A 23,820-nucleotide genomic window follows, 5' to 3' on the forward strand; every position below is an offset into this window, starting at 1 on the left:
AATACTTTATATATTTATGGGTATAAATATAATACTTTATATTTATACCCATAAATATATAAAGTATTATATTTATAATAGAAATATACAATGTATGTTATATATAAAGTTTATACCATGTATATACCATACACACACATATATAAATATACAAAGTATTAAGAAGCATACTAAGCATATTTATAATATAAATATACAAAGTATGTTATATATGAAGTTTATACCATGTATATACCATATACACGCAATACAAAGTATAAAGAAACATACTAAGCATATTTATATATTTATGGTATATGATATAATATATCATAAATATGCAAAGCATGTTTTACATAGAAACAAATTATTCACACACAGTAAAATCTTTCATGTATAAGAAAATTAAAGAAATAAATTAGCGGCATCCTAAAATTTAATAACCACTCATCATTTTCTATTTTTTAGGAATGGAAAAAGAAGGAAATAAATTAAATAAATTCCTAAAAATATAAATTTGTTTGAAAGATAATATTTGTTACCTAAAAAATAGGAAGCAGTGGTCTTTTAATATAATATCCCTATTTAAAATTTTCAAATATGAGAAAACGGCTATTAATGTAAATATTATATATGTCATAATTGAAATTCATTAAATATGGTCATGTATATGTAATTATTTTTTATAATAGTGGCTAACTGTGTTCTTTTTCCATTAGTAGGTAAATTTTAGTTGGGTGATTTTGATAGTTTAAGTTAGGGCATAAAATCATATTTAAAAAAGTTTTTTCAAAAGTCAAAAAAAAAATTCAAAAAAGACATGGTCAAACACAATTCCAACTCCAATTTCAACTCCAACTCCGAAAAATTTTAGTTTTCATGGCCAAACGGCTATTTATTCTCTCCATCCTGTTTACTTGTCACCTTAAACACACTCTCTTAAAAAAATATAAATTAAAATATAATTTGTATAAATTACTTTTATTTATTACTCATCTTTATTTAGTATTTATTTTATATTATATTAATATTTCTTCATATTTATTATCTATATTTATAATCTATAATTTATAATCTATATCTATATCTATAATATATTAAAAGTGTGAAGGGTCTTAAAAATATTGTTTGAACTATTTTTCCTTCATTAAAAATTTTTGCTTTAGACAAAATCGTCATTTCACTATTTTTTTCTAATATTTAAGACTTGAAAATTAATTAAATATATTTATGGTAAAATCTTACCCTATTAGAAGTCATCAAAATTAATGACAACTAATACTTTTTTCATTAGTTTAAAGATTTCAAATCAATTAAATTTGATTTTAAGAAGATTTGAAAAATCTAGAAATAAATATAAAATCATTAGAATAAGAAAAGTTTAAGTAGTACCAAATTTTTTAATGTTTAAGTATGTAATAAGAATGTAATCAATTATTTTGTAAAGAGTTGACTTTAAAAATAAGGAAAGATTTTAAATATAAACAAAAAAATAAATGTAACATAAATATGGTTCAAATTGATGCGTCTCTCTTAACATGTGACAACAAGGGAAAGAGGTACTATATGGCAACCACAAAAATGATGTTCCATCAACTACTTGAAACTTTCTGGTGGTAAAATATATATATATGTGTATATGTTTATATTTACATTATTACATTAAAATGTAAAAGATTTTTGAAAATTGATTAAACTTTTACATTTTATTAAAAATTTCACAATAGACAAAATTATTTAATTTTAAATAATTAAATATTATATGTACAAGGAACGTACAATTAGACTAATTAACGATACTAATTATTTCTTAAATTTTTAATGTAGTAAGTATTATAAAATATTTATTTTTCACGGCAAATATTTTGGAAAGGGGGAGTAACATTTAGAGCAATTGAGGCTCAATAAGTAGAAAAATGACAAATTAAATGTAACTCATGTGAATTTAAAACTAGCCCACACCCTAGCCCGTGTACCATTGACTACGTGGACATAAACTCAAATATTGTATAGCATGGTCTGGGGTTAAAGACTTTAAATAATAAAGTTTAGTATTTGCGAATATTAATTTCAATATTTACAGGTGGAATAGTGACCAAACAGTAACCACATGCAAGTTGGTCCAATTAATTCGTCGACGTAAACGTTGCGTGGCTGTTAATGGTACAAGAATTGACTACAAATTCCTCGTATATTTACGTAGTTGCTTTATCATAGGCTACGTCGTCTTGTACTTTTTTTATTGGCACATTTGGTACATCCAGAACTTGTATCCCTCTTATTTGTCCATTTCCTTCAGGCTACAAGTTAAAATTTTAGCTCTACCAGCATATTGCTTAAGTTAAATCAATGAACTAGTAGACTAGCTGTTCCACCTAAATTCCAATATGGTAGTTTTTGGAGTTGCATATCAAGAATTGTGTTATTACGGATTCTCCGAGCAATTGGATTCAGACAGGGACAGGACTGGATAGGATCGAGGGGTTCATTTAAATCAATAATGGAGCTACATGTTTTCGAGACATTCCTCTGTCAAAATATACTATATAGCTAGGTAAGAATATTTTATTATACACATATATATCGTAAATTTACTTATTTATATTTTGACACATCATAGTGAAAATTTTAGTTCCGTCACTGATTCAAACCCCCTCCAACTGAACATTATACTATTTAAAATTATTTTTCATGTATATAAAATAAATGATAAACCTCCTTTTTAACTTCTATGTATTTACTTCTTCGTATTTTCAACTTCCTTACTAAAAATCCTAACCGTGCCATAGATTTCAAATGCTTATTGAAAGTAGAAATGGAAACTGAAGCTAGGGTGAATGGATACTGCGAGATTGTATAAACGAAAGTGAAGTGTCCTTGTTCATTTCAGAAGACCAGCTGCATCATATTTTTTCATGAATCTGTAAATTCTACTAACTTATTCCTATTCCCTGGAACTCTTTTTGTAGTTCCGGATGATTGAGGGGCGTTTGACCATGTCTCATTATGAAATTTGAGAAAAGTGAAAAATAATATTTGAAAAATGAAATTGTATTTAGCAATGAATACAAATTACAGTTATACTTAAATGAGTAATTTGGAGTGAAAAAAGTTGGATTGTCTTTTAAGTTCTTGAAATTTCTGGAATTCAACTTCAAGTTGAATTTCCTAATTTTATTGCCACATGTGTTTTCTGAGTTCAACTAGAAAAAAAGTGAAAAATTTTCATGGCAAAACGTTACCTCAATCTTAGATGCCTGTATGCATGCTTAACTGCACATTATAATTTATACTTCAGGGAGAAAAGAAAAAAAGAAACAAAAGCCCATACAACTCACCCTCTCCGTATGTCCACAACATTAGTTATTTCTGAGAGGCTGACACATCTTGACTGTTGCTAATTTTGCAGGTTATTCCCCTGGGGTCTATGCAAGGCTAATTTGACAAATGCAATGATAATCACTAGAGGAAATTCAGGGTCACTCTCTGTTGCCTGCAAATTATGTGGCGCGGTGGAAGGTCAGTGAAATCCGTAGACATCTCATTCACTTCTCCGTTTTTCTTCATCCTAGCTATCTGTATGGGCATATATGCATATTGATTAGTTAAGAGAAAAACTGAAAAATGTCTAATTTGTGATAAAGCAGAAGGAAGAGATTTTGTGAGGTAATATTACATGGTCCTCCAAAAGTTTGTTTTCCTCTCGTAGCAGATTTTCCTGCAGAAATTAAAGGGTATCATGTGCAGCCTAATGGAAAATTTAACATGCTCATCCTAAAACAATTAAACCTATCTTCTCATGAAGACGCTTAACGGATTCAAGCAACATAGAACTGTTGATGACAAATGCACCTCTTGAAGCTGCAGCATTTGGGTTTGCATGATCAAACCTCATAAAATTGTCATCAACAGTTCTATGCAGCGTTGTGCCAATGGAAATGAAAACCTACCTTCTCATGAAGATGCTTAATAGATTCAAGCAACATATGTGTCTGCAAAAACAATAATATTTAGATTTTCTTCGTTTGGAGATACTAACTCAAATTGGAACCGGATTATAATACTGAAGTCAAATATTAATTTTGAAAACAATTGCAAATGCTTTTAAGAATAACAAACCAAAAATAAAGGGTATAGCTGGAAACAGCTTCTTGCAGAAACGCAAAGCAAGGTTGCATACATTAGAGCCTTGTGGTCCGACCCTTTACTGGACCCGCGCATAGCGGGAGCTTAGTGCGCGGGGCTACCCCTTTTTTTTTTAAAAAAAAAAGGTAAAGCTGAAGGAATTCACTAACGATTATGGTTTCTCACCATTTGGAATGAGAGAAGAAATTATGAAACACAGCATTGGAACTTATAGAGTTACGAGAGTGGTGAATGAGAACAACATTGAGGTACGCTAGCCAACTGATGTCATGTCTGAAAAATACATGATGTTATTACAGTTTATAGTATCAAGAAGGGAAGCTGGTACTTATGTATATTTTAACATCAGAGCTCCAAAAGATGCAATTTTAATAGGGCAAGGTACAGAGGAAAGTAGAAAGACCTTTCTAGATCTGGTTTGTATTAGAGCAGTTTGAAGTTCGTTCTCCAAATGGATAAGGTCAGACACAGTGAAATCATCCGCATTAGTTTCCTCGAGTTGCCTGTCAATTCGAGACAGAGAATCAGTGGTATGAGCTTTAAGAAACAAAAGTGAAGAATAATAAAGTCAGTACCGGTCTGTTTCTTGTAGCAGTTCTCCCATTGGCATGAACCTTGAGTATTTAGACTGCTATGTCCACCTCAGAATGATTAGAAAATTTTCAGCACCAAAAATGTTCCAAGATAACATTGAATAACACCCAAAGCAAATGATAACCTTGGATACTACCATGATATGATGAAATACTATGGCTAGCATAAGTCATTTTAGTTGAGCAACAAGAAGATTCTTTTTTTTTTTTTTGATAGATATATTTAGCTGAACAGCCGCACGATCTATGATGTACTATGATGAGAAAGCATCACTTATAATTTGGACCTTCCAGTCCTAGGGTGGCACACCCAAGCTAACGTGTATATTTAGTATATTCAGACCTATTAAAAATGCAGCAAATTACATGTATTTCACAGTTTATCTGGAAATAGTTCCAGCCATATATTGATCTCTGACCACTTCGAGGGTGCATTTATTTTTCTAAGAACAAGTTCAGCGGTGCATCAGAGCGAGGCAGAGAGTAGCCAAATTAATTGAGAACTTGACTGTATGCAATATAATGCACTTATTTCAAGCATCCAGAGAAAAATCTAATTCACTAGAATAAAACTTGATAGCAGTCAACTAATCAAATACCTCTGCAACCTGGATTTCTGCAGAGATCTCTTTTTCTGCTTCGACGTGGCTTTTGTATCTTTGAAGGATCCCTGTCAGACTGGAATATTAAATGTTTTAGATATGATTGCTGATGGGTAAGTATAAGGAAAATATTATGAGCAGATCAATTTTTGTATGTTTAGTTTAGAGTGCTTTAGAATATTCTGAACATATTTATGGTGTTCAATCTCTTTTGGCATTAGGCACTAAACCATCGAAAATACCCTCTGCATGGACACCAAAAGGGAAGCCCCTTTTCATTAAATAGTATCATCAATCACTTTGATTAGAGAGCAAATGTTAGCTTTCTCTCTACCTTTCCCCTCTTTTACTTCCGTCTAGCGGTAACACTTACAAGAGACATGATTAGAATCAATCTCTTCGGTCAGCCTCCCGACCATCCGCCAGCGCCCCGTGATCCACCCAATACCCTACCACAAGCTTTCCCACTTCTGATTCATCAAAATTCACAATCCAAAATTGGCCTAACTCAACAAACTGGGAATAGTCCCAACATTGGAAGTGCCCTAATTGGAGAACCCTCTTTGGATTTTGGTGTTCCTCTTAGGGGAGCTGTTAATAACACTAGTGTGTCTAGGGAAAAAAATCGTTTACAGCAGAGACAGAGACCATAAGACATAGTGGATGGAGAACCAGCGGTCAGTTTCACAAAGGAGGAACATGCAATGCTGGCTGAAATCTGTCGATTGACTGTCAGTGGTAAGTTCCCAAGAATTGGACCTTCAATTGAAAGAATCCGTTTGGATTTCCAAGGGACCATACCCCTTAAAGGATCTGTCCAGATAGGGGTCTATTATCTCTATCACGTCTATATTGACTTTGCTCTGGAAGAAGACTATAGGAGTGTCTTTAGTAGGAATTTTCTCCCAATCCCTGGTATACAAATGAAGATGCTGAAATGGACTACAGTGTTCAAACTGGATGTGGAAATCACCTTAGCTCCAACATTAACACCCAAGACCTGAGATGGCATTTTTTTGAGTGCGATGCTCTGTGCCAATTTGTCTCTTCAATAGGTATATCCATTATAATTGATAAGTCAACACTCGCACGAACAATACCTGCAGCTTGAAGTTGGAGATTGATATCACCAGGCCACTTATCTACGAGGTCATGATAGATAACCAAAACAAAGCTGGTGAAATGGAGAAAGTCAGAGTTCTGTATCACTACAAAATTCAAGGGCACAGTAAGAGGAAGTGTAGAGTACTTCACCATGAGTTGAGACATACACACGCAGATACTAGGAATCAGATCATCCAGGAGACCAAAGAAAGGGAAAATAGTAGTACTATGGCAATCAATAAGGATAACCTGGAAACGCAGGTGGACAACTTGCGGAATATCTTAAGTAATATCCAAAAAACTGCTGTTTCAATGGAAATAGAGAAAACAAAGGAGGAAAGGCTGGACAGACAACTGTGGGAAAAGGAAAAGGAAAGAAGTGTAGGGATATTACTAACAATCAACAAGTGGCACACGAGAAAACAATAACCAAACCTCCCAAAGATAACATCAAAAAAGTTGAGACAAAGTAAGTGCCAAGGACCCAGATGCCACAACAAACTCCAACAGGGGTCCATTCAGATGAAGATCACATCCAACTCAGAAGCAGTCACTACGGGGAAAATCTGATGACAAAATGGGGGAACCCTAAGTCAACATCGACAGAGCTCAATCTCAAGAAACTACAAGAGACCTTTTCTGAAAAAGCAGGACACCCTAATGAGAGGACGCACACGGGGTGGGGGGGGGAGTGTTCTCTGATGTGGATCTAAATATTCTTATGCTTGATTGGGAGATAAATGAGAAGCAAAATGATGTGATGCAGGATATCCATGTGATAGGTAAACCCCCAGAAACTCCTGACGGAGATTCTGGACCTAGTATAAAAAAAGACGTGGGTTCTATCTCTAAGAAGTTAAGGACACTCATTCCTGCAGGAGTGTTAGAAGTATAAACAATAGCGGGAATGATCAGGAAGATGCATTCTTTTAAGCCATGGATGCTTCTGCATCTGAGGCAAACTCTCAAGCTGGTGAATATTCACTCTGAGTCACAGGCAAAAGAGGAAGTCGAGGAAACTCAATGAATTCTGAAAATTTCTGTGTCGGAGGGTGATGTACCAGTGTTTACTAATCAAAATAGATGGGATGTTGGGAATGTGAGGTTGGTTAGTCAAGAAAAACAAACAATCAATGAGGCTAACAGCTTGTCACCTAAAGGAGTGGATAACTACCAATTTGGGTGGGATACTGATGAGAAGATTAAGCCTACGAAGAAGAAAAGCATAGTTCTAAAATATCCACTTTACAATGACTAACATCCTATCAAGGTATATAACATGTGATAACTCAATGTGCTTTTGAAAGGCTTAAAACTCTGAAGAATCAATCAAAATCTCCTTTCATCTGCCAATAAAGCATATAGTAATGTAGACCAGATAGACTTCTAGGGATGCAAGGGTCACTCTAATATTAACAAAAAAAATCTGGATCCGTTGGACCTCAGATTTTGATATTAATGTGTTGAAAGACAGTGGACAACACACAACCGACAAACTATCCATATCAATTCTACCAAAGATTTCCTTCTCCATAATCTATGCCAAATGCAGATCTAGCTTGAGAAAGGACCTCTGGCGGGACTTAATTTGATTGATAACCTGAATGGCCCCTGGGATGTTTCTAGGGGTTTTAGTATCATCTTCGATACTGAAGAAAAGATTGGGGGTATTCCTTATAGGCTAGATAAAAGTTTTGATTCTATCAACTGCTTGAGGGAATGTGGATTGCAGATTGCAGGTTTCCTAGGCAATATGGTCACATGGTGTCACAATAGAAGCTCCCCTGACAGGAGTAAAAGCAAAAAACGCTCTCCCTCACACTTGTTTCGTTCTCGTTCCTTTTATCTCTCTTTCAAACTTTTTATCACCCTAATCTCTTTCATTTTATGATAAATCACTTTCATAATCTCAGCTCTACCTCTCCTTTTTCTGATCTTTGAGTTGTCACTCAACTTCTCTCATCTTTTTGGTTTCTTGTCTCTCCTTTTTCCGCTAGTTCTCTCATTCTTATATTATTTTCATTCACTTGAGTTGAAGAGTGACTGGGTACTTGTGACCTTTGGACATAACAGTGTAATAGCTGTTCTTGCCATCATGACTTGCTTTTTCAAAGCCATCAAGCAGCAAATGACATGCTGGACAATACCACATATTACTTCATTCGCATACCTTCCATTCTTGAAACACATTAGAACGTGCTCGTAGACTTCTACTAATTTTGCTGATCATTTAGTCATTGAAGCTTGTAGGGTTAGAGAATGCTCCATGGTCTCAAGTCTAATGTCCACCAAGATATAGCATTGGTATTTACAATCAAAGTACAAAGTTCTCCCTAATGCTACAGCTAGTATGAAGTAAAATCTCCGTTTATTCAATGTCATCCTTCATTTGGATCTCCATCAATCACTTCACGACCATTGGCATTTGAACACCTTTTTCTCCTCCATCTTCAACCTCATCACTAAAGGCTTCATGATCACTCTCCTTACTATAACCTGTGGTGTAACCACTATCATTCCCAATCACAATGGTCATCTTATTGAGACTACCATAAATCATATGCCCCATTTCATGAAAGTTAGGGCATTCAGTTGTATTAGGATGTTTAAGACTATAAAACTGTCTTCATCTCCGTCTTTTCTTTCCATTTTTGCCTTACTTTTGAACTTTGATAACATGTGGCTTGTCATTTATTTGGTTTCTTTGGACATTCAATTGTGCCAGGCCCGGTGTTTTATGCTAGTGGAACATAGTGGAACTCGAGAGAAGAAAGCTAGAAATAGAATATGGATTAAGGGGAGTAGTGTTTTGTGATGGATTAGCAACTATGATTAAAAAAAATGCCTAATTTGTCCTACTTGGCTCAAATAGATGAAGATATATAAATGCACTCGGAGCGGTTTACCACATCCCCACTCAATGATTTAGGTGTAAGGCCAATCTTGGTAGGTGTTTTGAGGCTCAAGAAACAATGACCATATTATCAACCTTGTGACTCAACAAATCAGTGGATTTCTTAATCGAGCTTAACAATGGTAAACAACCAGAATGGAATTATGCAAACGCCATAGTCCTTGGCTTTAATAACTCTACAAACGACTCCTACGATTATTCTCTTTTAATGGCATTACTTAGAATAATTTGTAGATTAAATAACAACCAACTCTCTCTCTTTTGAATTAGATAATGCCTATAGTCATATCAATAGTAGTAAATATTAGTGGTTTGTCAACAATTGTTTAAGTGGTAAAAATTAAGTCTCTGTGGGATAGATAAATCCAATTGTCTCACAATCACGTATTACTTGCGACCTTATACACTAGCGTGTGTTTTGAAAGGACGAATAACAATATGAAACTTGAGGCTGAATTTGGAGGCAATTTGAGCCAAAAAAGACTTAAAGTGAAGATCTAGAGAGTTACATGAGGTATCACCCAAACCAAAGAATTATCATTACCATGGATTATAGGGGTTATCAAACTGGAGCTAGTGATGGTAAAGATGTTGGAGAAGAAAAGTGAAGGTGAACATAGAAAGAGGGAAGAGTTATTTGGTAATAAGAACACTACATGTTGTATTTCCCAAAGTGGAGAATTGTCATTGTCATGGATGATAGGTTTATCAAACATAAGATAGTGAGGTGAAGATGTTGGAGAAGAAGGAGAAGGTGAACATGGATAAATGGAAGAAGATGGACAGAATCTTTCTGTGGTAATAAGAACACTTATGGAGGCTTTAGCTAAGGAAGTACATGATCAAGGTCAAAGAAAGAATATTTTTTACATGTTAGACACAAGATTATAGGAAACGTTTGCTCAATGATCATTGATAGTGGAACTTGTTCAACTGTTGGCAAGTGCAACTTTGGTAAAGAGATTGAACTTGCCTACAAGGAAACATCTTACCCCATATAGACTCTAATGGTTGAACGATTGTGGGAACCCAAGGTTCCCGAGATAATAATGATTGATGACAAGATTATTTCATTACAATAGAGGGGATCACATTCCCTTTAAATTCTCCTCGAAAAAGGATAAAGAAAGACTCATTTCTATTGTCTGGGAGCGAACAAATTACCCGACGAATAATAGGTACCCACACCCCAGGCAGCGTATTGACATGATATAGTGCCCAAGAAAGCATGCCATTTGCTTCTAGCCCGACATTGGCAATATGATAGAAAAGAAAGGCATAATGGAAAGGCTAAAAAGTATTCTCACGCTAAATATGGACAAAAATTCGCTCTTTCACCTTGATTCCATTAAAAGTTGGCCAGGTTACAAGAAAATAAGGGAAATGAGGGAAAAGGCAAAAAGTGACAAAAGTGGCACGTCAAAAGAGGTAAGACGTAAGAACATGAGAGAAAATAAGAGAATGTTTCCACCTTTTTGATGAATTTAGTGGAAAAGGAGTGGATTGTAAGTCATCAAAGTGATGTGGAAGAAGTTAAGGATAAGTCTTCTATTATACTTCTTAAATATAGAGCTTTTTTTAACCGCTAATGAACTTACCCTCTTTTTGTTGGTGTTTGTCCTTACTTTCTTACCACAATTGGGTTTTTCTTTAGGTACCACAATTGGGTTTCCTTTTAGGAAAAGGAAAACATATTCTCCATATTTGGCTAATCCTTATTCTTGTAGGAAAAGGTTATAGACTCTATAAATAGAGGCTCCTTTCTTCTAGTTTGTTAGCATTCACAATGTAGTCCTAGGGGTTTGAGAGTTTCGTTTGGGGGTAGACTTTGTGAGACACAAGTGTTGCGGTATTACTTGTGTGAACCTCTTTTTATTCTGAGTGAATTATGTGAGGTTGTCTCTTTTAACAGTTTGTACTCTCTTTTATATAGTGAATTGCTTAACTCTCTTCCAACGCTCCATTTCAACGTCTCTTTGACGTGATTGTCCGGCTCCGGCGAAGCTAACGCTGGCGGCGTAACATCGCCGGCGACAGGTAAGGGTAATACTCTTTTTCTCTCTCTCCCCTTCTTTTTTTCGGTCTTCTTTTATCTCCCCTTTTAGCTCTCTCCCAAACTCCCAACTACCAGTCACTGGGACTCCGATGCCGGCGTGGGCCTTCGACGTTTCCTTCTCCGGCGAGTTCAAGAGAACCGACTGACGGTTGACGGTGGTGACGGCGACTGTTCCAGAACTTAGAACAGATCTGTTCCAGCAATTCTTCAGGCGACCTTGCCAGACGACGGGAGTCCGGCGAACCACTTCTACGCAGCCCGGTGAATTCTAACCTTGAACTTTATTTTTATCGCGATATTTTTGGTATCTTTCCATGCCTAGAATTTGTGTGGATTAATTGTCTATTTATTTTGGTGCCTAATATCGATTGTTCTATGAATTTTAGTGGTTTTCTGTGTCTTGCGAGTGCCTGTTATTGATTGTGCTATTTTTTACCATTGGTGCTTGTGGTTCTTTGATGAGTAGTTTTGTTGCGAGCTGGCTATTTTGTCTATTGCATCTGTTGGTCTTGGCTATTTATTTACGTTTTGTGCTGTGAGTGTGTCTTCTATAGTTATAGATGTTTTTGTGAGTAGTGGCTTGGGTGACTCATGGTGGTATAGGGTCATATCCTGGAGGGCTGGGGGTGGAGTCGAGAGCTGGTGTTGGGTTAGGTCTGAGTTGTGGAGTGCGAGGTATTAAGGGAGGGGATAAGAATGTTGATAGGTTGAGGGTAGGGTCGCGGAACATAGGGACCTGTACGGGAAGTCGATAAAACTGGTTAAGATTCTTAGGAAGAGAAGGATTAATATTGCGTGTGTTCAGGAGACCAAGTGGGTAGGTTCTAAGGCTCGGGATGTGGATGGGTACAAGTTGCGGTACTCAGGTAGTGAGAGGCGTAGGAATGACGTAGGTATCTTAGTGGACGAGGAGCTTAGGGAGCACGTAGTGGAGGTTAAAAGGGTTCATGATAGGGTGATGACTATCAAGTTAGTCTTTGGGGGTTTACTTTGAACATCTGTAGTGCGTATGCGCCACAGGTGGGCCTGAGCGAGGAGGAGAAGAAAAATTTTTGGGAGGTTTTAGACGAGGTGGTTAGAGACGTGCCTAGTTCGGAGAAGATTTTCATAGGAGGGGATTTTAATGGGCATATCGGGTCATTGACATTAGGGTATGATGACGTGCATGGAGGCTTTGGGTTCGGGGTTAGGAATGATGAGGGAGCTGCTCTTTTGGATTTTGCGAGGGCCTTTGGGTTGGTGGTAGTGAATTCCAGCTTCCCAAAGAAAGAGGAGCATCTGGTTACTTTTCGTAGTAGTTTAGCCAGGACCCAGATTAACTTTTTGCTGCTTAGGAAGGGGGATAGAACTTTGTGTAAGGATTGTAAGGTTATCCTGAGTGAGAATCTAGCGATCCAGCATAGACTCCTGGTGATAGACTTGGTTATCAAGAAGGGCAAGATGAGGCGAGGTGGGAAGGGTCGGCCTAGAGTTAGGTGGGGTGCCTTGACTCTGGTTAGTGCTTTGGAGATAGGGGTGAAGTTGGAGGGGATGGGGGTTTGGGAGTGTAGTGGGGATGTGGACAGTATGTGGGATAGGGCTGTGGGTTGTATCAAAGAGTCTACTAGAGAGGTGTTGGGCGTCTTAATGGGCTGGTCTGGCAGGTACCGGGGGGATTGGTGATGGAATGAAGATGTTAAGAAGAAGGTGGAGACGAAGAAGACGGCTTATGCTAAGCTGGTTGAGAGTAAGGATGACGAGGAGAAGCGGGTAAGTAGGGAGAAGTACAAGTTAGCTAAGAAGGAGGCTAAGGTAGCAGTTATGGCTGGTAAGACAACAGCCTTCGATAGTTTGTATAAGGGGTTAGAAGAGAAAGGCGGGGATAAAAGGTTTTTTAGGCTAGCCAAGGCTAGGGAGTGGAAGGGTAGGGATCTGGACCAAGTGAAGTGTATTAAGGGGAGGATGGCAGAGTATTGGTGGAGAACGTCCTCATTAAGGAAAGATAGCAGTCTTATTTTCATAGGCTCTTGAATAAGGAGGGGGCAGAGGTGTTATGTTAGGAGAGTTGGAGCACTCCGGGGAGCGTCGCGATTTTAGCTATTGTCGGCGTTTTAAGGTTAAGGAGGTAAGAGAGGCTATCCGCAAGATGCGAAGGGGCAGGGCGACGGGGCCCGACGAGATCCCGGTGGATTTTTGGAAGTTTTCTGGCGGGGCAGGGTTAAGGTGGCTGACCAACTTATTCAACAATATTTTTAAGTCCGCAAAGATGCCCGAGGTGTGGAGATGGAGCATGATGATTCCTCTATATAAGAACAAGGGTGACATTCAGAATTGCAACAACTACCGGGGTATTAAGTTGTTGAGTCACACGATGAAGATTTGGGAGAGGGTGGTAGAGCGGAGGCTAAGGAAGATTATCTATTTCTGAGAATCAATTTGGGTTTATGCCTGGTCGCTCCACGATTGAGGCAATTCACCTAGTGCAGAGACTGGTAGAGCACTATAGAGAGAGGAAGAGGGACCTGTACATGGTGTTTATTGACTTGAAAAAGGCGTATGACAAATTCCCTGGGGAGGTTCTTTGGAGATGGTTGGAGATGAGGGGGGTCCCTGTGGCGTACATTCGAGCGGTTAAGGACATGTATGAGGGGGCGAAGACTAGGGTGAGGACGGTGGGAGGAGATTCCGAGCATTTCTCAATCTTGATAGGGTTACACCAGGGATCAACTATTAGCCCTTTTTTATTCACTTTGGTGATGGATGTGTTGAAGCGGAGTATACAAAGCGAGGTGCCTTGGTGTATGCTTTTTGCGAATGATGTAGTTTTGATTAATGAGTCCCGATAAGGTGTTACTGATAAGCTAGAGGTTTGGAGACAAGCCCTGGAGTCTAAAGGTTTCCAGTTGAGTAGGACCAAGACAGAGTACTTGGAGTGCAAGTTTAGTGACTCGAGGCAAGAGGACGAGGTGGTAATGAAGTTGTATTCCCACACGGTTTGTAAGAGGGATAGTTTTACGTATCTTAGGTCGACGATTCAGGGGAATGGAGAGATAGATGAGGATGTCTCTCACCGTATTGGGGCAGGTTGGATGAAATGGAGGCTCGCTTCGAGAATTTTATGCGATAAGAAGATGCCCCCCAAGCTGAAGGGAAAATTCTATAGAGTTGCAATTAGGTCGGCTATGTTATATGGAGCTGAGCGTTGGCCGGTTAAGAATTCTCATATCCAAAAATTGAAGATGGCTGAAATGAGGATGTTGCGTTGGATGTGTGGTTTTACTAGGACTGACAGGATTAGGAATGAAATTATTTGGGAGAAGGTGGGAGTGGTGTAGGTGGAGGATAAAATGCGGGAAGTGAGGTTGAGATGGTTTGGCCATGTGATGGGGAGGGGCGCGGATACCCCAGTTCGTAGGTGTGAGAGGTTGGCCTTGGATGGTTTCAAGAGGGGTAGGGGTAAACCTAAGAAATACTGAAGGAAAATGATTAGACGTGACATGGAGCAGTAACAGTTGACTAAGGACATGACCCTAGATAGGAAGGTATGGAGGAAAAACATTAGGATAGAGGGTTAAGGTGGGTGGATGAGTCGTAGTCAGTAGGTAGGAGGGCTTGGGTGTCTTTTGTTTGGCAGTGTTGCATATTTTTGTGGATGGCGTATCTATGTTTTTTATCGTGTTCCATGCTTTTGATGTTTTTATATACTGTCCTTTGTCTTGAGCCGGGGGTCTATCGGAAACAGCCTCTCTACTTCGTTAGAGGTAGTGGTATAGTCTGCGTACACTCTACCCTTCCCAGACCCCACGATGTGGGAATCTACTGGGTTTGTAGTTGTTGTTATTGCTTATATCCTTTTGTGGATGTAGGTCAATTGACCGAACCACACTAAATTATTGTATCTTTTTTGGTTTATTTCTCGCATATATTCTTATTCATGATCTTTCGAGGTTTGCTTTGCTAGCTTCTGCATGACACCTGATTATTTCGGTCCTAACAAGTGGTATCAGAGAGAGGTTAAAATCGGGTGTTCATCTTGGTGGATTCAGTTTTAGTCGCAACCTATTTGACGATAATGAAGATTTTGGTTTGAGAAATTTTATCAGAGTAACACTCTGTGTAGAGATAAAATTTAATGGAGGAGATTTTGAGATGAAGATTGAACTTGTTGAAGACTATATGAAGAAGGTGGAGTTAATTTATTTTATCAGAAATTCAGGCCAAGGGGAAGAATTGTTGGTGTTTATCCTGACTTTCTTACCATAATTGTGTTTTCCTCTAGGTACCATAATTGGGTTTTCTTTAGGAAAAGGAAAACATATTCTCCATATTTGGCTAATCCTTATTCTTGTAGGAAAAGGTTATAGACTATATAAATAGAGGCTCCTTTCTTCTAGTTTTGTAGCATTCACAATGTAGTCCTAGGGGTTTGAGAGTTTCGTTTGGGGGTATACTTTGTGAGACACAAGTGTTGCGGTATCACTTGTGTGAACCTCTTTTTATTCTGAGTGAATTGTGTGAGGTTGTCTCCCTTGATAATTTGTACTCTCTTTTATATAGTGGATTGCTCATCTTTTTTTGTGGATGTAGGTCGATTGACTGAACCACACTAAATGATTGTGTCTTTTTTGGTTTATTTCTCACATATATTCTTATTCATGGTCTTTGGAGGTTTGTTTTGCTAGCTTCCGCATGACACCTGATTATTTCGGTTTACCACTCTTTGCTTAATATTGTTTATATTCTTTTGCAAGTTAATGAAGATGTCTTTCCCAATGAATTGCCAAGGGAGCTACCACCTTTGAGGGGAATCGAGCATCATATTGACTTTGTTTCGGGTTCGCAACTTCCAAATCCAGCGACATATAGAAGCAACACAAAGACTACAAAATAGTTGCAAAACCAAGTAGATGATCTTTTTGAGATGGGGCTTCTAGACTGTTTGAGACCATAAAGGAATCTACGAAGTCGACAAACTAGCGTTAGATATGATATAATTAGTGTAGATATGAGAATATTATGTATAATTCGTATAGATATGAGAATATTGTCTAATCCCTAGAATCAGACAATTAGGAGATTGCATAATATTTTCTTATTTTCTTTCCTTATTCATATCATCTGTAACGGCTATTTAATCCCATGAACTTGAGGGAATAATCAATCAATACACTTACAATATCTATTCCCTTTTTTTTAATCAATTTCACATGGTATCATTGGGGTTCTAGCCCCTCTAAATGTTCAGTTTTCAGTAACAGAAATTGAAAACAAGAAAAAAGAGGAGGGATCGATCAACGGGTTGCTAAATCAACCATATCAAAACACTGTTGAGTCTCACCTCTCTCTCTCCAGGTCATTTATTTTCTATATAAATTCCTTTTCTAATTTTTTCTCTGAATCTTTGTACTTCTTTCTAATTCGTTCGGAAGACACAAAAAAACAAAATGGGTGATAACCAAACTGATAATCAGACTACTTTATCAGAGTCTGAGAATCAGATTGTTAAAGTCAATCGTTTTCTCTACACCATCATTTACAATAAACACAGTAATGTTAAATGGTAGTGGTAATTACACCTCTTGGATAGCCTCGGTAGAATTGTGGTTTACACGTCAAGGATTTGAAAATCACTCACTCAAAAATAGTAGTACTATTGGGCCAGCTAATAGGCCTTCTTGAGTTAAAATAGATGCACAATTGTGTAGTGTAGTCTTCTGTTGAATTCACTTGATCCTAAGTTGTTAAATTTGTTCCAGCCTTGTAAGACTTGTTGCAAAGTGTGGAGCAAAGCCAAAACTTTGTATACAAATGACATACAACTCATCTACACAGTTGTGACTGATATTGTTCATCTACAACAGAATCAACATGACATGGCAAATTACTTGGGTCGGTGGAATACTTCAAGGATAAATTTGATTCTCTTATGCCTTTTACTAACAAATTGGATAATTAGGAGATACAAAGAGATAGGTTCTTTATGGTCTTGGCTTTGGTTGGGTTGCGAGCAGATCTAACCTCAGTTCGTGGCCAAATTCTTTCTAGAACATTTGTTCCTACCTAGGAAGAAGTCTTTGCAAGATTATTAAGCATCACATCTGCACCTCCTGAGTTAAATTCCTATGATGCATCTATCATCGCTGTCCAAACTAATAATTTTCAGAAAGGAAAATGGAGGAACAATAAGCAATGGATTCATTGTTATAAGGAAGGACATGTAAGAGAGGAATGTCAGTTATTCTCTTACATTACATTGCACTCACTGTAACAAGGAAGGGCATGTAAGCGAGGAATGTAGCTTCTTCATGGTAAGCCTCTACACAATAATGATCGTCTTTGACACACAAAGAATGTGGCTCATAACTGAGATGGTATTCTGCCTACACCTGATGGGATGGATCATCTCAATCTATCACTTTAACTAGAGCAGACTACAATGACCACCTTCAGTACCAAGCGTCAACGCAACAATCATCAACTTCATCAGTTGTTTGCCCAGTACAACTGAGTAACTTATTTGCTTATGTCGCATAGTCTCTATCTCAGGAACAATGGATTCTTGATTTCAGTGCTTCTGACCATATTTCTAGTAACAAAAATACTCTTACTACTCCTTCCCTCTCTACTGCTACTTTGGCTAATGGATCAAAGACTATTGTAAAGGGGATAGGTATATCTCACTCTCTGCCTTCCATACTTTTAGAATTAGTCCTTTTTGCATCTGAATATCCACATAATCTTATTTCCATTAGCAAATTAACCAAAAACCCAAAATGTGTTGTAACCTTTCTTGATGATACCATAGTACGGGAAAAGTGATTAGAAAAGGATACGAGTCCCAAGGATTGTACATACTATCCATCCCAACACTACATGTTGCTTTAACTTCTGTTGTTTCCTCTGAATTGCTAGCTAGTCAATTGGGTCATCCGAGTCTCTTGAAACTGCAGAAGATGGTTCCTAGTTTGGCTAGTTTATCTTTGTTAGAATGTGACTTGTGTCATGTTGGGAAGCATACTGGTACATCTTTTCCCAAAGCGTGTTAGTAACAGGCCACCTCAATATTTGAAATTGTTCATTGCGATATATGGGGTCTAAGTCATGTCAATTCTTTCTTAGGCTTTTATTGTTTTGTGACTTTGTTGATGACTATTCTCGGTGCACGTGGTTATTTTTTAATTAAAAATAGATCTAAGTTATTCTCTATCTTTCAAAAAATTTATGCTGCAATTCACAATCAATTTGGTATTTCCATTAAGAATCAATGATAATGTCCAAGAATATTTCTCTACTCTTTTTTTTTAATGTCATTCCAAGGCATATTGCACTTGTCTTCTTGTGCACATATTCCTCAACAAAATGGAGTTGTTGAGCAAAAGAACAAACATCTAATAGAAACAACTCGGACATTGCTCATTCATAATAACGTCCCTTTACATTTTTCGGGGATGCCGTTACTACTGCTTGTTATTTAATCAATCGTATGCCTTCATCTGTTTTGCAGTACAAGAGTCCACACTCTGAGTCCTTTATCCAAACCAAACTTTATTCCCCCTTCCTCCATGTGTATTTGGTTGCACCTATTTTGTTCATAACCTTACCCCCAGAGAAGGCAAACTTCAGCACAAGGCTTTTAAATGTATCTTTCTCGAGTATTCTCATCTACAAAAAAGGTTACAAATATTTTGATCCCTCTACCAATAAGTAATTTATCTCAACAGATGTTACCTTTTTCTAGACCACCGCATTTTTCTCCTAATACGACAAAATAAAAGGCAATATCAGTCCTTCCAATTCCAACTATTCTAGCCCCAGCTCTACCTCCATCTCCTAAGATCTATTCCCGAAGACCTCAACCTCCTTATAAGTGTGCTAATCCAGTTAGTATTTCTGACATTGATACAGGTACACAAAGCACTCCTAGTGACTCATTACCTGCTCCAACGATGTCTCCTGCTTCGGTCGAGCATTTATCAGATGATCGTCCCATTGCTCTTCACAAAGGTACTAGAACTACTACCAATAAAACTCCCATTTATGCTTATTTAAGCCATCATCGTCTGTCACCTTCATATCATGCCTTCATTACTAGCTTATCAACAGTCAAAGTTCCTAAAACTGTGGCAGAAGCACTGATTCATCCAGGTTGGCATCAGGCTACGATTGAGGAGATGACTGATTTGCATGATAATGGTACTTGGGAGCTTGTTCCTTTACCTAAAGGAAAAACCACAGTTAGTTTTCGTTGGGTATTCATAGTTAAGGTAGGTTTTGATGGAGCTGTTGATCGTCTCAAAGCGAGATTGGTTGCTGGCAAAACGCATCTTTTTAATTGTTATGTTGATGATATTGTTATCACATGAGATGATCATAATGGTATTGCTCAACTGAAAAAACACCTCTCAAGTCACTTTCGGACTAAGGATTTGGGCAAGCTGAAATACTTTCTAGGCATTGAAGTGGCACAGTCTAGCGATGATATTGCTATTACACAAAGGAAATATGCCTTCTAAATTTTGGAAGATGTTGGTATGTTGGATTGCAAACATGTGGACACTCCCATGGATCAAAATACTAGGCTTATTCCAAGACAGGGGAGTCTTTGAAAGATCCTGACAGATATCAGAGACTTGTTGGAACTTAACTACCTTACGCTCACATGACCAGATATCTTATGTGTTGTTAGTGTAGTTAGCCAGTTTTTGCAATCACCCTGAGATGGCCACTAGAACGCAGTGATTCGCATCTTGCAATATATTAAAATCTCTCTCGGGCAAAGTTTATTTTATGAAGACAAAGGACACACCCATATTGTTGAGTATTCTGAAGCAGATTGGGCAGGATCTCCTCCTGACGGGCGGTCCACTTCTGGTTATTGTGTTCTAATTGGAGTCAATCTAATATCTTGAAAAAGTAAAAAGCAAGTTGTCGTAGCTAGATCAAGCGCAAAGGCAGAGTATTAAGCTATGGCACTAGCTACGTGTGAGCTTATATGGTTGAGACAACTTCTCCAAGAATTGAAAATAAGAGGAGTTGAACCGATGAAATTGATTTGTGATAATCAAGTTGCACTGCATTTCCTTTCTAATGTTGTGTTTCATGAGAGAACAAAGCACATTGAGATAGATTGTCATTCATTCTAGAGAAGATTTGCCACAAGTTTTGTCAACTCAAAAGATCAACTAGCAAATATTTTCACAAAATCACGTCGAGGATCCAGAACTGACTATCTTTGTGGCAAACTGAGAGCATATGACTTGTACGCTCCAACTTGAGGGCGCTCCAGCTTAAGGGGGAGTGTTAGATATGGTATAATTAGTGTAGATATGAGAATATTCTATATAATTAGTATAGATATGAGAATATTCTCTAATCCCTAGAATTAGGCAATTAGGAGATTGTGTAATATTTTCTTATTTCCTTTCTTTTCTTCACATCATCTGTAACAGCTATTTAATCTCATGAACTTGAGGGAATAATCAATCAATACGATTCCAATCTCTCTTCACTTCTTTTTCAATTTCACAGGGCTAAGAGAGAGCTTGAGTCCTTGACCTTGCATCGAGCATGTGATCCTAGTACCAAAGAAGGCTGGAAATTGGCGAATATAATTTTGCTAGAGCTATCAACAAATCACAGTGAAGTATTGTCACCTTATACCTAGGCTTGATAACTTACTTGATGAGTTGAGTGGTTCTAATATCTTTCCAAAAATTGACTTGGGAAGTGGATACCACCAACTTAGGGACAAAACTTGGCGATGAGTGGAAAATCGTCTTCAAACAAACATATTTGATTTAGTGAATGGTTCCTTTGGACTTTCTAATGCATCCAGCACTTTCATGCACCTTATAAACCATGTGATAAAACCCCTCATTGTCAAGTTTTTATTGTGTGTACTTTGATGATATTTTGTTGAGTTCTAGATTAATTAAAGAACATGTTGAGCACCTTGGACAACAAGCTTCACCTGCATATTTTGTGTTTCAAGTAGACTAATCATGGGACGATCACAAGGCACTAGGAGCTCGAAGGGCATTGCGATCACGATGTTACAGACTCGAACGCAGAGAAGAAATCCCCAGTTGAGTTTCAGCACAAAAGCATCATGAATATGGAACCCTGAGTGGAACGCAAAGCAGGACCTTCCAGCACCATATCATGATCGTGATATATTTCACCGCGATAGCAGTGACGACGGCGCAACAACTGAACTTTCCAAAAGTGGCTAATGATACTTTGGGGCCTAACTTAGGATTATTTAACTAAGCACTTTATGTGACAATTTAGCCTTAATATAAATATGATAAACCCCAACTTATTTTATTTAGTTTGTTCGAATTTGTGAGATTTAAATGTGATCTTGGAATTTGACTTGCTTTCTAAGATTTATGTTTCACTTCCAATCTTATTCATTACACCGCCGTCGAAACAAGTAAATATATGTTAAAAATTTATTCGAACTCTCAAATTATTTGGATGCGTGTATTTCCCCAAATCGTATTGTGCCATCCTTGCATATCACATGCAAAAAAAAAAAAAAAAAGTAAACTCTTTCTCATACATATCACTAAAAGATCAGCTTAGAGATAATAAATGCTACTAAAAGAGCTGCACCGCTAGAAACTATTGGTCTACCTAAGGATTCAACACGTATAAGATAACTACAATATCAGTGGCGGAGGTAGAAGTCCGACTACAGTGGCTCCGCCAGCTTGATTAAAATTATTTTTTATGTATATATAGTAGATGTTAAGACTCTTCATCTAGTTCGTGTCTACTTATTTGTAATTTTAACCCCGATGAAAATCAAAATCCTGACTCTGCCACGGATAGTTCGGCCAAATCCAGTAACTTCTGCTCAAATATATTTTTGTTAGAGAAATTCATTAATTAGCAGTTGAAGTCATCGTTCTAAATATCCAACACTCATGAAGTTAAAATTATAGCTTCGTTGCGTATTCAAAATGAAGTGAAAAACCTGTTAGTGCTGGAGAATTCATGGAGCCTGCAACGGTTGGAGATGATAACAACACCAACATCCACATCACACAGAATTGAAAGTTCTCTAGCTTTCTTCATTAGTCCTTTCCTTCGTTTACAGAAAGCAATTTGTCTACAACTTTTATCTTCAATTCTCTTTATTTCTACCTTCCTTCGCCCCATTTTATTCTGCCAAAGAAAAAGCCCTAATCCAAAAATTGTATTATTATCATCATTGTTCCATGGTTTTTATACAGCTCCATATTTATTTGTACGCTGTTTTCTCTCCCACAACTCAAATCTACATGGGTCCCTTCGTCCATCTTTTCATACTCTCTCTGTTTTTTCCTCTTGTGTTTTTACCCAAATTAGTAATTTGTTAAGTCCAAGTGTCCAAAGAACAATTCAAAAGGGGGAAAACAAGTCTCACAATTACACCCTCCATCATAAAATACTTGACATATTAGTAAAATATTTTATCTCAAAATATTTGATATATTTAAGGTAACTTCGTATTTGATAAAAAAAATTTTATTCTCAATATAAAGTTATTTGATATTAATTTAAATTTAATTGAGTTTCAATATAAATATCAAATATTCAGTGAAAGATTAAACAAAAAATTAAGGACTTAAATCAAGAGAATTTTATTATATTTTGTAATACTATTCCTATCATTAAATAACTAAATAAAGTATATATGCTCAAATTTATATTTTCAAAGTATAATTAATAAGACTAATTTAATAAAATAAATTTCTATTAAATATATATATATATATATTTATATATAAGAAGCCACGTGGCAAGCTATTACGAAGCCACGTGGAAAAGTTTAGAACAAAGGTTAACATTATTGTGATAAAGTTTTTAAATTAAAAGATATTAAATATTTGAATTTGAAAATGTATTATCCTTTTAAAAAGAAAAAAATCATTAGCTTAAAAATAGAAAGGTATGATTAAAGAGTCATAAATAAACTCTTACTATTTCAAAAAATTATTCTTTTTATATACAATAAAATATATTTGAATATATTTAATTTAATAATAATAATAATAATAATAAATAATAATAATAGTATGCAGTAAAATTGCTAACAAAAAACAAGTGTGTAATAATAGTATTAGTGCTGTGGTGATAATTTTTAAGATAATATTAAAAAATATTTTAACACAAAGTTAAAAATATTGTAATAATATTTTGAATTGAAAAATTAAATATTTGAATTTGAATAAATTATCCTTTTACAAAAAAGATTTTCATTATCTTGAAAATAGAAACTAATAATTAAAGAGTTCTAATAGATAGAGTAAATGTTATAAAATATATTTAAATATAATTTATTTACATATTAGGGAAAGATAAAATTATTGATGATAATAATAATTATAAATATGCATTTAATTTAAAAAAATATTTATAAATATTGAAAAAAATATAAAAATATTAATATAACTTATA

The 23,820-nt window shown here is 36.5% G+C and overlaps 1 protein-coding gene across 2 annotated transcripts; it reads right to left on the reverse strand.

Annotated features, from left to right (window-relative positions):
* Positions 1-3,099: 3,099 nt before the first annotated feature.
* LOC107850791 (agamous-like MADS-box protein AGL31) lies at positions 3,100-22,761 on the reverse strand. 2 transcript variants are annotated; one of them, XM_016695548.2, is made up of 7 exons: positions 22,355-22,761; positions 5,318-5,396; positions 4,701-4,756; positions 4,529-4,628; positions 3,930-3,971; positions 3,656-3,697; positions 3,100-3,555 (listed from the first exon to the last, which is right to left on the reverse strand). In XM_016695548.2, exons 1-7 carry the CDS (start codon positions 22,537-22,539, stop codon positions 3,442-3,444), a joined length of 618 nt encoding a protein of 205 aa, XP_016551034.1. In that variant the 5' UTR covers positions 22,540-22,761; the 3' UTR covers positions 3,100-3,441. The 2 variants fall into 2 exon arrangements, with proteins under 2 accessions (XP_016551034.1, XP_016551035.1); XM_016695549.2 differs by having other exon boundaries at positions 4,701-4,753; positions 22,355-22,701.
* Positions 22,762-23,820: the final 1,059 nt, after the last annotated feature.

This window comes from Capsicum annuum, chromosome 12 (genome assembly GCF_002878395.1).
Source record: "Capsicum annuum cultivar UCD-10X-F1 chromosome 12, UCD10Xv1.1, whole genome shotgun sequence".
Lineage (NCBI taxonomy): Eukaryota > Viridiplantae > Streptophyta > Magnoliopsida > Solanales > Solanaceae > Capsicum > Capsicum annuum.